The 15572-nt window shown below is 39.9% G+C and overlaps 1 protein-coding gene and 1 long non-coding RNA gene across 5 annotated transcripts; one reads left to right on the top strand and one right to left on the bottom strand.

Moving 5' to 3' along the window:
• Positions 1-718: 718 nt before the first annotated feature.
• On the top strand, positions 719-5795 carry LOC134414520 (uncharacterized). 4 transcript variants are annotated; one of them, XR_010026762.1, is made up of 5 exons: positions 719-851; positions 1952-2115; positions 2186-2320; positions 2522-2628; positions 3038-5795. It is a non-coding gene; the product is annotated as an uncharacterized LOC134414520 (long non-coding RNA). The 4 variants fall into 4 exon arrangements; XR_010026760.1 differs by having other exon boundaries at positions 1952-2320; XR_010026763.1 differs by having other exon boundaries at positions 747-851; positions 1948-2320.
• A 377-nt stretch (positions 5796-6172) lies between these two features.
• On the bottom strand, positions 6173-15431 carry NHLRC3 (NHL repeat containing 3). Its single transcript, XM_063149217.1, has 7 exons — positions 15356-15431; positions 14188-14337; positions 13154-13301; positions 12480-12680; positions 11248-11339; positions 9311-9423; positions 6173-8835 (listed from the first exon to the last, which is right to left on the bottom strand). The coding sequence occupies exons 1-7, from the start codon at positions 15401-15403 to the stop codon at positions 8607-8609; spliced, it is 981 nt and encodes a 326-aa protein (XP_063005287.1). The 5' UTR covers positions 15404-15431; the 3' UTR covers positions 6173-8606.
• Between the last annotated feature and the right edge of the window lie 141 nt (positions 15432-15572).

Below are 15572 nucleotides of genomic sequence, written 5' to 3'. Positions count from 1 at the left end.
GGTCTGTAGGGGAGGGCATTGCTGCAGAGCACCCCTTGATGGGCACCTGGAGACCTCTCCAGCCTGGAGGATGAGTGGTCAGCTTCCCCTTTTGTTTCATTCCCTTTCTTTACAGAGCAAGCAAGAAAGCAAAACATAAGGGATCAACACAAGGCTTCAGGTTTACTTTCACCCACTTAAAAAAAAATAAGGCCAGGCAATTAAGCTAACTGCAGCAGCTAAAATAATCTTATCCCAGAATGGGAATGAAGCAACCCAATCCCATTTGTCCCACAGTTTCTGGGTTGCCAGTATTGCTTCAATTTTACCATTCATCCCTCCCCCACTGCATCTGATTATCTGTATAAAAGGCTAATAAATTCTCTACTGAATTTCAAAAAGCAGCAGTATTTGCAATTTGAACACCCTGCCGTGGAGGATTCAGCCCATTTAATTATTTCACTTCAGAGGATGTACCTGGTTTTGTCACTCACCCTCAGTGAGGAGGCACGGGCTAGCGAGGGATGGGCAGTGGGATTATCAGTCACTCAGCCTGCTGGTGTTTATTGAAATGTTACCAATTGCCACTCCTGATTTGGAGTCTAATTTACACTTCAGATTCGAGACTGCTATCCTAGGGATAGCTCTATCCTGGTGCTAGCTCTTTAAATGTGTGCACCAGGAACCACATCAATTTGACTAGGCTTGCATAAATCTTTGCCAAACAAAAAGGATACATTTCCAGCCTGTGTCATTGATTTGCACTTCAGTGAAATGCCACTGTGTTCCACTTAAGTTTTGAATGTTCTGTTTACTTGGATTCACCTCTAACCACATTGCAGTGAAAAAGAAATTCTTCCATGGGCTAAGAGGTATGTTTATAATAAAACTTTTTAGAAGGTGCTCATAATTTCCTCTCTATTAATTTTCCCACTGCTTCATTTTCTGCAGAGTTCTTATGTCATGCCCTCTTGGCAATGTGTGGGCTTTTATCTCATGTATTGTGTAGTGCCAAGTGCTGTTTCTTTTTCTTCTGAAATTACACAGGGTTTGAGATTTTTAGATCAAACTGCAAATGTTTCTTCTCTGATAAAGATTTTGGGTCAAGCAGCTATTATTCCTTTCTTATCCTAGCTAAAATTTCTCTCAAGCAAAGGAGTGAGAACTAAGGATTTAATAAAATCCATTCAAACTCATACACCATAATTACTGCAGTGAGTTAGATTGGCACAATAGAATTCCTTGGGACACCTGAGCTGGTCTAATGGATCCCTCACACCAAACAAGACCTCTTTTTGAAAGGATGGAAGTTTCAGATTGTCTTACTGAATTATATATTGCTTTTCTTTAACACCAGCCCATTTCCTTGGGGAAGACCTCAAGGGCAAGGACTGTCTCTGTTCAGAGCAAGCACAGCAGGGAACCACTGCTGATGTTGGGTGGCTTAGGAAGTTTCATTATAGAAGCATTTGCTACCACTCTCCTCTCCCAGCATGCCTTGGGCCCAGACTAGATCAATAAAAATTAAATTAAAATAGCATATATCTGTATGAATGTTAGATTATACATACTGCACCTGCTGCACACCTCTCCTGATATATTATCTGTATACGTGAGTGTGTGTGTGTGTTTGTGTTAAGGATACATACAGTATGCAATCTGTACAATCTGAAATTTGTTACAGCATCTTGAGCAAGTTGAAATTTGCTGGGGAAGGTGATGTCCTTTAATAAACCTAGTGAGAAAGTTGATGAAAAAAAAAGAAGTTGCATAAGGCCTTGCATACCCAAAGGCTTTTCAACTGCCACAAATGGGCTAACGAGAGATAATATTTCTCCTTGCAAAAGTTGTGTCTGCAGATCATTATAGGTTTTACATAGGGAGCGTGATTGCTTGCTGTGTTGGAGAAGGAAGGTGCTGCTCAGAGAGCAGCCATGGTGACTGAAGGGCCCTCTGGTTCCATGCAAGACAGGAAGGGCACAGGGAGAAGCAGCTGGGACACACCAGACCTTACATGGCTGCTCTGCAGAGCTGCATGGGTTTCACAGTACCTGGCAACCTTTTGGTGGACTCCTGGTGGCCAACTCTGCTTTAGAGGTGGACTCTTCTAGAGTGTCAGCAAATCTCCCTTTTTAGGTAAGCTGTGCCCTTCTTTGCAATGCTTGATTTAAAAAGAAATTGACTTTTTAAACATAAGCCCCTCCAGGGCTTCCTGGTGCTCAATCCGTCCTTCTCTTCTGTGCGTTGCTGGGGAGTTGTGCAGGGAAGAAGACTTGTGCACTGTCAACATCTGTGTGAGGATGGAGGAATTGTGACTGGAAAGCAGCAGGACAAAGAGAAGGTAAGTACATGGTGGGAGCTGTCTGTGGCAGCCCTTTGCAGCTGGGTGAGCTCTGGAGGTAGGTCTTCATGGGTCAGACCATCAGACTTAACAGTAAAGAAAATAGTAAATTGAATCTATTAATAGTAATAGTTTAATTCATAAAAGATGTTTGGTAAATATTTTTTGTGGCCTGTATTTCCTCCTGACTCTATGAGAAAGAAGGACATCTATGACAAGAAAATTGGGCAAAATGAAAGTCAGGAGCTGTCTGCTGCACCATGCGTCCCTGTTAGAACACTGGCAAGCATTTTCAAATCAATTGCAAGGTACCACCTCTAAAGTCATCCCAAATATTTTTAACTCCTTTAGCTAATTTTCTTAAATATGGTTCAGACTTTCTTTCTGTTTTATCTGGTAGCATCATCCGTCACAAAACCTTGTTAAGGCAACAGCTTTGAGGCTAATCATGGCAATCCTTATTTATAATTAAATCTCCTGCTCTTATAACAATTTTCTAGTTTTCATTACTAAAAGCTCTGAAATTAGACTGGGCATTAAGTAAGATGGGGCAAGCCTTATTACAGAGCTAGTGTGGACTCTGCTAGGGAGACCCCTCCCCTCTCCTTCCCCCTGACATCCAGGTCTCCTCCTTAATTGATTAAAGACATTTTTCCACTGTAAGATTTATACACATGTTGAAGCACATGCCTAGTATGATTCCTTTCTCTTTTACAGCATTCCTGTAGAGACAATTATGGGTATTTGCTTGCAGACCAGTCACCCACTGCATGAACATTGCAGTGAGAGGCCTCATTTGGGAGCCAAGAGTCATCTTCTGCCTGCTTCTTCCAGCTACACCACTGCACATGAGATAAACCAGCACAACCATCAGCATAGTGTCTTGGCTGGAAATCATTAAAACATTGAAAGAGCACCTTCATTTGAATGCCAACATTTTTCAAGGGCTCTAATCTTTCAACAAAAATTAGCTTGTGCTACCTTGTGTTTGTGTTAGACTGTGGGAGATGTGTTCCCTCAAAAAAATTATTTTTTTATATTTTAGTACCTGATGCAGAGAGTATAGTGCTTTTTGTCTGTGGGATGATGGACACATGGCACAGGCACCCAGAGCATGACCCTTGGGAGGAACATCAAAGGTGATCAGATTGAAATGAGGGCAACTCTGATCCCTTTGCTGAAACTTTTGACTTTCAGTAAGACAAAATAACTGACTTTGTGACTCTATGTCCTATTAATGAAGTACCTTCACCACTAAAAGCATTTGTTTGTTTTTATTAAAAAGTGCTACAAAAATGTTTTGAAATTATAGTCTTATCAGTTATCCATTGCAAGTCAAGTTTTCCAAACTATATGGTTTAGATAAGGAGTAGAGGAAGAGATGACTCAGTACTCATCTATAAATGATTCCATGGGTGATAAGAAAAAAAAAAAAGCCATATTACATCTCTAAACTACCTGGAAACAGAAGACAGGGTGTTGAAAACAAATTAACCCAGATTAAATATAAAGCATGCCCTTCCTAATATTTATTGACTGGTAGGAAAAATTTAACTGTACAGACTCTTCAAGAGATTAAAGAGATTTCTGAAGTCTTTATCTGTTTGTAAGAGATTCCTCCACAGCTGAGACTGAATTATCAGGCTTATTCCTGTGGTAAATGGGCAGTATTTTTCACCTCTGTTTTGCAGATCCAGTTATACAATTACATGTGGTTTCCTAAGACTTGAAACATGTGATACTATGATAAAGAATGTCTGTTCAATATCTCATTTGTATCAGTGTTATTTTGGCTTTAATACAGTAACAAATCATCCTGTGCGCATCAATTCATATGCTCCTACTTTTAAAATTTCATATAAGCAACATGAATTTAATGATTTATGAACACTGAAAGACTGAATGATTCAACAATATTGAATCATTTACCTGAAGAAAAGCCTGTGTTCTATCCTTTTTATGGCAGCTACTGGAAAATACAATTTTTGTAGATGCATTTTCCCAAAGGAGTGGGATAAAATAGTAATACAAAACCAGAGCAAGATTTTTTAAAACAAAGGCTGAGGAAGGAGGGGTACAATGAAATTGGTGAATGAGATTAAGTAAATTTAGCTCTAATCTTACTCAGGGTCACCTCTGTACAGAAACATACTGGCATCACTCTCTTGGTATAATTATTCTGCTACAGTTATACTGTTATAAACAGCTATGTTTCCAAAGCAACCTATCACTATTAATTCAATTGAAACCAAGGATAGAAGCACTACAAGAATCAATTCACAATATCCAGTTGTCTCTGGACACTGAATTACTGATTTTTTTTTCCCTAGGAAAACCAAGGAAATAAAAGATGGACATAAATCCAGTAATAACAGGGCAAAATTACTATGATTCTATGATCAGCTTATGCTTCAAGCAGTCTATTTTGAAAAGAGAAAGGAAGTCCGGAGCACTTCATTATCTTTGTTGACTTACTGAAAGCGTTCAGGAAGCGCCAGGTGTTAGGTCTGTCCTCACACGGAGTGCCCCAAGCATCAGCAGGGGTTTGGTGCCCTCTTACGTTGGGTACACGCAATCTGAGTGACTGCAAACACACTTGTGGCTGATGGATTGCTTGAGAAGGCTTCTCGGGATACAAATTGTTAGGAAAGTAAGTGCTAACTGAGATAAGTGACTACTGATGCTTCTAAAAGGTTAATAACCTCTGTAAGGCAGAGAACTTACCCACAGAGGCAGTGAACTCCCAGCAACGAACAGACCCACAAACATACTTTTGTACCCTCCCCTTCAGCTTTTATTGAGGTGCTCAGCCTCACTGACCTGATCTTGCATAGCACAAACCTCACTCAGGCTTTTTCTGTTCTGGCCAAATATAGGTAATACATTTCTGACTGTGAGAACACACACACACAAAAAAAGGCTGTTGAGCATCACAAATCAATCATGAATAATGGGGCACTTTCACAGGTTTGCCAATCAAGTTGTGGATGCTCCATCTCTGGAAGTGTTCAAGGTGGGGTTGGATATCTGAGCCACCTGATATAGTGCAAAGTTCCCTGCCCATGGCAGAGGGGGTGGAACCAGATGACCTTGAAGGTCTTTTCCAGCCCAAACCATTCTATGATTCCGTGCAGGGAGAGGCCTATGTGATCTCCTGGAAACACATCCAGTTAACAACCTGGATACTTACCCAAAAAAAAAAAGGCTGCAAAATTGGAGAAATTAAAATAGAGGGTATTTCTATTTCCATTAGTTGAATACTCCAGTGATTACTGTTCACATGTAAAAGCAGGCACTGATTACCTGAAATTACATTTCTGGATGGTTTTAGCAATCACCTTAGGTTCCTCTCTTATCTAGTTAACACTGCAGTACGTTACTTTTTTTCTTGTGCAAGTATTTCTAATCCATAGAAAATCCTTCTAGGTCTTTTAAAAACAAGACAGACTGCTAAGTAAATCTTTTCTGAAAATAAAACCTGATTTGGTATAAGAAGTGTTTTGTTAGTTTCTTTTTAATTTCCCAATTAGCATCATAAGGGTATACAGTTTAAATGCTTTTTTTTAAAAACTTGGCACTTATGTAACTCATCATTGTATTTTACTAACTACTCAGAGGGAAACATATGAGAGATATTTATGTCTCTGTGTTGATACATAAATTAGAATGCAAAAGAGATTGGCCACAGAAATAGTGATGCATAAAGATAACATGGAATTTTAGATTACATTCAAATCTTGCTATCAGAAATTATTAAATATCTTGTTTAAGTGCTGAAGGCCCTGTATTTAGAAGGGCAATCCATTACAATTGAGTGTATTTATATTTGTACAGAAATAAAACACCCAAGAGTTTATTAATGCGAATCTCTCAATTTATTTTATCAAATTCTCCTGCTATGCATTTCTTCAGAAATTGGTTTGAAGACGATACATAAGAAAAAAATTCAGATAATTAGCAAGTTAGTGCACAAAATCATTTTCTCAGTCTAGCCAGAAACACAGAGATAAAATAGAGTCTAAGCATCTCATAATTATTAATAATAAGCATCCCTTGACCCTTGTTATCACAGATACCCAAATGCCTAGTGGCAAGGCACATTTTGGCACCTTGATCTATTTCAGTAAATCCACACAAAACTGGATGGATGCTCTCCACTTCTTGGAGCCAAAAGCTCATGAGAAAGAGCTGAGAGCAGATCCATGCAGCAAGCAGAAACTTGTACAAGTAAGTTATTTGCCAACATCCAAAAGTGCACTTCTTTGCTTTACTGAATACAAAAACATGTTCCCAGAGAGCTTGGAGTTCTATTTTCAAATGGATGTGACAAAGGAAAAATAAATAAGGACAGGATGTAGTGAAGAAAGATGGGTATGCCTGGACCCCCTACACATCAATATATGCTCAAATCATGATTTTATAGTAAAATTTTATAAAATAAACCCACCTTGTGTAGACAAGAAATAGCTAAATTGCACACAGAGCACAGATCCCTGAGCTAGTCAAAAACTAGTTAGAAAAGCCACACAACACACTGTGTGGACATATTCACATTGGTCTAGAGGAAGTACTGCTACTTTGTCAGCAAATAAATATTGCTTACTAGCTCCCATTCAAGACCACATGAGTGATGGGCCATATTGGCTAGTGTATAATCTTGAAGTTCTGCTTTTAAGGCTTGAGTGAGGGCAGCCCCAGATAGGATCTGGTCTTATTGTTGTGGATGTAGCCAACAACAAAGCTTTCACATTTAGGGCATTAATCTCACATAATGCTGAAATCAGGCAGTCAGGCTCCATAGCTGAATTATTTTTCAGAGAAAATATGAATCTGACTTTTTTGAACAGCTTTTTCATCTGCTGACTCACAAGTTTGTGATCATAGGTTGAAACCTACCAAATTAAGTAGCATTTGCGTTTGACAATATTCACTGAAGTAGGTATTTCCCATCAGTACAATTCCATTTTCATATTCCCTTTCTAAGAAAGTAGAAAAAAACAACCTCTCTTAGCTGGTAATTAGCATTAAAATAATCCACACAGTAGAATAAATGTGTGGAAACAGCAAAAATCCTCTGATATTTTTTCCAAGAGCTAGAAAATATGGAATGTGGATCCACAGTTTTACCATGGTAATCAGTTATACATGGTTTCATTTCTGCCATGCCATTTTCCTCATCCCATTTTTCCCATACCTGGTTCCCTCTATGCTATAAAGTGAACTTAAAATCTTGTAGCAACATGCAAAGAAAGGAGAACCACTTTGTTCTGGGAATGGAGAAGCAGGATTTTTTAGGACAGAGCTTAGAGACATCTGCTATAATATAGTGTAAGAAACTTAACTCTACACATTAATGAAGCTGATGAAGTCTGAGTTGTGGAAATAAATTAAAACAGATGCTTTGCTGTTAACTGACAGAGCTTCAATTAAATCAGAAGAAAATCATATGTCTCCCAGTCTCTACTGCTGATTAAAACTTTCATAGCAAATTGCAATTTGTTTTTCTTGAGGAACTTACACGACTTGAACCTCAATATGTTCTACTATGAAATCTTACAGAACTGAAAACTCATGCTGATATAAATCAAATAAGGTTAAGAACTAATTTAGTTAAGAATCAGTACTTGGCTGCTGTGGAGATACTTTTAATTTAGTTTGAAGTGTCTAATATCAATTTAGCTTAAGCTTATTACAGACTTTATGGCTTTAGCTAGAGCTGAAAACAGATTTCAATACTTATGTCATTAACCACCTAAGGCAGATGCCAGTACTGACACCAATATCCAGCAGCATCTAATTTAACATTGTGACACATCCTTATATTCTCTGTTGGACAGTATCAGCACAACCATTCAGAAAACAAAGTGAAGGAACATTAAAATGAAGTGCTCTTCTCTCAGGAAATAATTTATAGAACTTCTTTCAGACATTTCTGACCATTTAACAACAAACACAGGCTAAGCAGAGCCCCAAGTTGGCTCTATACATTTAAGATGAAGAGTTGTGTTTCTAAAGTTTTATATAATAAAATTAAAATGCTTATCATTTTATAATTGGAACAAAAGTAAAAGCCACCATATCATTACTTAAACAAGTAACAGCTCAACACCAAGTACTTCTCCAGAACTCCAAAACAGCTAGGAGAGACTCCTAGTTCTACAGTTCTGGGAGCACTTGTGCAGTTCTGTGCTTGTCTAAGGAAACACAATCCACAAAGAACTCAAGGAAATGTGGTCATAGGTCTTAAATGTCACACAGCTTGTGCCACAGCAGTTGTGAGAAACCATCAGCTTAAGGGTACATATTTTTGTACTTGCTGGGCTCCAATCTCTGCAACATAGACTGCTCCACTCTTCATGTCTACATCCACAAGGTGTGGTTTGGTTTCATCAGCCAGCTGGACACTGTGGACTATGGCACAGTCCCCAATGGAGCCAACTGGAGGTGCTGCCAAGATTGCCAACCGGTTGATATTCAGCTGAGCTACAATCAGGTATTTGTAATCGGCAGTAAACCTGTGAAAGATAAACATATTTTTGAACTATGAACTCCTCATTTTAACACAAACAAAATCTCTTTAACAATCACGATTTTGAAGGCTACGACCAAAACAAAATGCAATGTAACATTGGGAATTAAGTTGTAAGCCTTGCTCTTCATATGGCTGCTTACCAAGACACATTATGCTACAGAAAACTTGTTCAAGAAAATCTTTCTTCCTGTAAAAGCTGCAACAGAGTAAGATTATTAACATAACAACTTTAAAGTGAAGCTCCCAATCCTGCACTCAAGTCTACAGGGCTTGCTATAAAGCCAGCATTTCTCTGTCAAGATGCAACTGTGCAGATCTTTGCATATGTTAGGACACCCAGCACCTAATTTCACTGGTTAACTCCTTGTCAGCATGCATTAAATGTCAACATTTTAATTCACCAGTAAGAGTACACCTTATTTACATAATTGTGTGCTACTAGAACTGTTCAACAATACCTGACAGAATAGGGTCCATCTTCTGAAAAACATCCGTTCCAAGACCCAAGCCATTCTCCTGTGACTTTATCAAAAACTTGGATTCTCTTGTTGCCTCTGTCTGCAACCCATACCTATCAAAAAGAAAAATCATGGTCAACAAAGAGAAAAAATTAAATACATTTGTTTCCTATGAGAGCAAAGTTCCCTGTAGTAAAAATGGAAGACTGTACCCTGGAAGAATGTATACCTTGCCATTCAAAACTAAATCAATAGATCAGATTGCCAGATATATACCAAAACTGACCTACAAGTTAACACACACAAATTATTTTATACTACTTTAACAGAGAAATCATCACCTTCTCTTCTTTTTTTGTGGCTATATGACATATTTGGTAGGATTTTTATCCCCACAATGAGGACATATTTCCGCCTATTAAATTCAGAAGATCTGTTTTAAGGTCTGTCACCTGCATTTTTTTCCAGTGGTAGTCTCATTTCATGATCATGATCTGCAAACACTCCTGACATGCCTAATACTAGTACAAATATTTAGCCATTTAAACACTTAGAGCATGTTTAGCTGGTTTTGTCTAACCAGTTTTGTCTCTGTCCCACCCTGTGTTAACTGGGTTCACAAACACTGCAAGCCAGCAATACCACTAGACAGTTCCAATGAAGGCATTTTTTGTACAACAATCACTGAAGTTTTAGCTGCTGACAAGTCTTAAGTCTGGTAAGTAAACTTCATGACTTTTCTGGAGTATCACCAAAAAGGGAGCAATAAACATAACCTTAGACCTTTCATCACTGTTTTTAAATGAAGAACTATTAAAGCATTGTCTTAGATTTCTTACGAATTAACAATTAATTCTCAACTTAAAATGATGATCCACACTATGTTGGCAGTAAAATCATAGCTTATCCCAGTCACTGTCTTTGAATGAATAAACTCACAGTTATTCTGCAGCATAAAGTGATCATGCTCCTCCTGTTTTTTCTCCCACTCTGCTAGTTTTGGCAGAGAATTCATTTTATATACATTTCTTATTCTGATTCAGACTGCATCAGCAGAATTAGCTTCAACCAGTGGTGTTGTAGTGAAGCAATCTTATTTTCCCTGAAACAGATTAGGAAGTGACTGCATAACTCCTCTCTAGGACCAGAAGACCAAAAGCCAGACTTACAATTAATGCCTGGCAGAAGCAGACTCTTGGAATGCCTTGAGCTGCATGTAAAAGATAATAATGTCCACAACCTAGCTAGAGTCTCACTATCACCTAAATGTTATTTGGAATTTCAAAATATGAAATTAAAGCCCCTTGAAGCGTAGCAACTGAGGGTAATGGTCCACCACTTTGTCATCTAGCAGGATCGTCTTTAATAAACACACTTGAGTATTTCTATGCTTCTTCTGTAAACAAGTTTTAAGATCAACTACACAGCCAGCCAGCAGGAAAAAGTGACCACAAAAAACCAGAAAGAGCAGAGCCAATGTTTCTAGCTCTTATCATTCATCCCACACATTCATAGCCCAGTTTTCTGGGTTTTACATCAAAGCACAGATATTTATGGCTGGACTCGATCCTTTGGTATGCACTTTCCCATGGGAGAAGAGCTGTTAATCAAGGTCAGGATGGCCCCAGCAGGCTGCTGCTTCTCCATGAAGAAACAGAAGTGCTTTTATGTATTACAGAAGACAATTCTCCTGTAGTCTCACAATGGCAATCTGTTACAAACTCTGTTGTTGCATGGACATTGACAGTATAAGTGATCAGGATCCTGGTATTAACATTGGAGTCAGCTGCTTCCACAGAACCTGCACTATGAAATTTCAGCTTGGAAACTGTAACCCCATAAAGTGACACAGCTTAAACAAAAAAATATGTTTTGTTTAAATACATATAAACAAGTCTGTTAGAAGATGAAATTAAAAAATTTCCTCAATTCTTTACCCGTCCAAAAGCATCCACTGTCACACTGTGAGGAATCTTGAACTGACCAATGCCACTCCCATTTGTTCCAGTCAGCCATAACTCTTTGTAGTCTGAACAGTGAGCACCATGAAAAATAAAAGTAAAAAAATCACAGTGAGAAAACAACAAATAAACCAGTTTTTAAGTCAACCTCTTGCAAAGTTACCTTGGGTAGTTTGTAAAAGGTGAGATTTCTAAACTGTTTAAACACAGTACTCCCAATACATAAATCTCAGAGAAAACATGACTACTACAGTGATGCCTGGATTGTTATTAGTGGTTTCATGATTATGGTTACAAAAATGTAGTCAGTAATATACAAGAGCCATAATCCAAGGTTCTGTTAAACACTGAATTAAAAAAAAAAATACAAAAAGGTAAAAAAAGAAGTTGGCCAATTATGCTATTAATTTATTTCCTAAATTGATTTTTAAAACTTGTTACCTGGAAGTTTTCACTTTTAACAATTTACCATTTTGCAAACTAAGTAATAGGAAAGTATCTGGTTTTTGATAGGAAAATGGAGAAACAGTATCTCCTCCACTTATTCCACCTGTGGACTCTTTAGTCACTGCCTGAACTGAGGAGTATGCGTGAGCTAATTAGAATCACAGAACAATTAAAGTATAAAAGTCCTCCAGACACTGCCAGGTCCAACCTGCTCCTCAAAGCAGGACTAGCCTTGATAAAAAATCCAACTCTTAAGTTAGATCAAATTGCCCATAACTCATCAGTTTTTGAGAATCTACAGGAATGGAGAGTGCAAACTATCTTTGGACAACCCTGTCATTCACTGTCTGACCACCCTAACTCTGAATGCTTTCCAACAAAAATCAAACAGAAATTCACCCCTCTTGAATCTTTTGCTCTGTGTTCCTCATTCTTCACTGTATATCTCAAAACAAATGTGCCTCTGTCTTCTCTATGGCCTCCTTTTAGTGACTAAAGACAGCAATAAGAATCCCCCTTAGCTTTCTGTCTTCGAGAATGAATGTCCTGGGGTAACCACTGAACATAGCCACTCTATCAGCCTCTTCTCATGAATGACTAGGAGATTTCTCCTGAAGTAGCAAGCAATAAAACAGGTTCTGATTCTGTAAGGTCTTCAAACTAAAGTTAAATGACAGTTCTGTCTAGTACTCGCCTAAAAATATTCCCAAGCCATGTTATTTAAAATCCAGTTTTACTGCAAGAGTTCCTTTCTTCCATACCATCTGATAGTTTGAGCAATCTGTTGTTCATTCCTCCATCTCCATCAACAACATACATTTCTCCAGTTGCCTCCACAAAGATATCTGCTGGTTGATCAAACTGCAGGGGAATCAAACTTGAACCAGCATTACCAGGTGTGCCCAAGACCTGCAAAAGTTTACCCAAAGGGCTATACTGCTTCACCGTGTGTCCATATTTCCCTGAATCAAGGAAAAAAGAAAATGCAAAAACATCTTAACAAAACAAAATGTAAGTATTAAAACTTCAAAGACTGAAGATCTGATAAGTGATATTAATATAACATACAAAATTCTACAATAAATTCTAAAATTCTATATGACAGTGGGTGAGTAAATTCACAGGCTCTGACACTATTCCTCCACTGTATTAGGATCACTAAACCTAGGTCAAGCCAGGCTAAACTTATGTCTATCAGGCTTTTTTCCCTGATACTTCTGGGTGGTAGGGAGGAGGGCTGACCAAGCTCAGCAGCTGTAAGCAGACACAGCACAACTCATGAAACTTCAGACTATTTTGTGCAGCACATGGGAAGTTGGTTCATGGCAAGTAAAGCACAAATTTATCTCAGAATTGTGTGAGAGACTTAAATAAGTGAGTTTTTTATATTACATTTTCTTCCCCTGAATATTTCTCATATCACTATGATGCATACCTGTTCCAACATCTGTGAGCCATACTGAACTTCCTGTTTCAGTGTTCCATACAAAGATACCATGAGGCATTTCAACAGTATCATTCCAGGAGTGAAGAAAATAGCCTTCTTCTGAGAATACAAGTACCTTTGGCACATTGTCTCCCCGCTGAAAAGGTAAAAAAAGTTCTAAGGAAAACATATTAAGTAACTAATTTTATAGTTTAAAAATCCTCTTTGTGAAGTTTTTGCAATGTTTCACAAATTGAAAGAATCTCCTGATATGATTGTTTGCTGGAACTCTTTTTCCAGCAAGAAAAGGAAAAAGAAATATGGGTTTAAATTTAGTATGAAAAACCTTCCAGTCAGTCTAGACTGTCACCTTATATCACACTGAGTCCAGCCTTCAGAGCAGCCAAGTGCTGCAGCTATCCTGGTCTTCAGCTTGAATTGTGATTTTGTGTTCCTGCTGAAAAGTGTGCCCAGTGTAATGGGCGTGACAAACTGCAACAGTACTCATCAGCTGCATGGCACTCAAGTACTCATACTGTGCTTTACATGACATTCCCACCACATCCCATGGAGAGAATGACTTATCCAGGGCCTAGAGATACTCACACATGAACCTGGGTAGAGGAAATAATTTACCTCCAGTTACTCTAGCTGGTTGAAAGAGCTGTGTGGTTTTGATTTCATGGCACGAGGCCTCAAAAAATGGAGATTCAGTTGCTCCACAATCACATTTTATCTTACAGCTGAGGGAACAAGCTGCTGTAACTCAGTGAAGTTGGATCATGCATTCATACCACAGAAATGTAATGCTTTAAAAAAACCCCACAAAAAAATGTTGTGCCAGAACTGCTTTCAAAAATAGATTTAGCAGAGACATCTCCATTTATATTTTCTCTGAGTTTGATAAAATCATTATTCATTTATATAAATATGTACATATATGTAAATAAACATACACATATATATCCTAATCTTAACCAGACGTTTTAAAGGCAAAAAACCTACAAAAACAACACAGAGAGAAATATGGTATTTCCACTCACTTGTCCTACATAGACCAAACCATGGAGAGAGTCAACAGCAACACAAAATGTTTGGCCAGTGAAGTATTCGGGAGCTTTAGGCCAGCCTATGTCCAGCTTGTACATCTGTTGCTCTCCCTTCCAATGAGAGAAGTTCTTAGCTTTTAAAACCTGAGAATACAAAATAAATATACAGTAGTTAAATTCCATTGAGGGTGGGATCAAAGGAAACAGCAGGTGAAAGTAAAAGCATCATAAATTCATTTACTCAATTTAAAGACAGATAAATAGAAGCAGGCTTGCAGCCAGGGGTTTGGAAAGCTTCAACAATCTGAAAACTAGCGAATCAAGTTCTTTGGATTGGGGAACTCTGGAATTAGAAGGCAAAACACACACCCTGAAATTTCTTACACCAGAGCTGCTGTTAATATCTGCAAATCACTCTCCAAAATGAGGAAGATAGTACAGAAGGTTCAAAATGCACCAAATTCAGTAGCCACTTCAGGATGTGAAAATCAGAAAAAGAAAAATAATACAGGTCAAGAATGAACACGACACCCTGGAAATGGAGAATTGTAAAATGCCAGGAACAGTCAGATTCGGGTCAATGTATACATTTTAAACAATAACGGAAAAAAATAATTCCCCACCTTCTTGTTCTATTTTTCCAGCAGAAGAGGAGAAGCTAAGCACTGAAACGGAGCACTCAGCACAGAGCTAAGAATTAACGCGGGCGACCCTGAAGGCCCAGGGCCAGCTGACACTTTGCCGCTCGCCCTGTCGGGACCAGGGGACAGACACCCTGATGGCACAGAGCTGCGGACGGACAGGCCGGCCTGACACGAAGGAAAACCGCGAGCAGTGAAGCAAGGAGAACACCTGCCAGCATCCAGCGGGAAGTCAGTGACCCACAAACTCCCGTCTCCCCGCTGGGGCGCAGCACGCCGCCTGAACCCCTGCAAGGGGCCGCCCCGCGCAGGCACTGCCTCGGCGGGGCTGCGAAGCCGCCCGGTGCCGCAGCCTCCGCCCGGAACCCACACGCCACAGGCGGCGCGGGAGGCACCGAGAGCGGGCGGGTCCCGGGGCGCCGCCCGCACCCCCCGCCCTGGGCGCGCCCCCCGCCGGGCCCTCCCCGCTGCCCACCCTAACCGGAGGCCCTGGCACGAAGCCCCGGGCGGTCGCCGCGCACCTGGGAGACGCCGAGCAGGGCCAGCAGCGCCAGCAGAGTCCCGGCCATGGCAGCCCCGGCCCCGCCGCCGCTCCCGCCTCCCGGGGGCCGGGCCGGTTGCCATGGCAGCCACGTGGCCGCCGCCCCTCCCACACGGCCCCAGCGGCCGCTGCTCCCCGCGCCGTGCCGGGACCGGGACCGCGGGCTGTGGCGCGACGGCGGCGGGGGGCGGGCGCAC

Source organism: Melospiza melodia, chromosome 2 (assembly GCF_035770615.1).
Source record: "Melospiza melodia melodia isolate bMelMel2 chromosome 2, bMelMel2.pri, whole genome shotgun sequence".
Classification (NCBI taxonomy): domain Eukaryota; kingdom Metazoa; phylum Chordata; class Aves; order Passeriformes; family Passerellidae; genus Melospiza; species Melospiza melodia.
Note: the sequence above shows the minus strand (reverse complement) of the source record. Positions and strands in the feature narration are given on the sequence as shown.

What these genes read in the sequence shown, in the direction of transcription:
- NHLRC3 (XM_063149217.1), bottom strand. Translation starts at nt 15,403, where the DNA reads ATGGCCGGGACTCTGCTGGCGCTGCTGGCCCTGCTCGGCGTCTCCCAG. An exon ending in GTTTGGTCTATGTAGGACAA is followed by an intron (nt 13,302 to 14,187) that starts GTGAGTGGAAAT and finishes TTACCTTTTCAG; the next exon opens with CGGGGAGACAATGTGCCAAA. An exon ending in GCTCACAGATGTTGGAACAG is followed by an intron (nt 12,681 to 13,153) that starts GTATGCATCATA and finishes TCCTTGATTCAG; the next exon opens with GGAAATATGGACACACGGTG.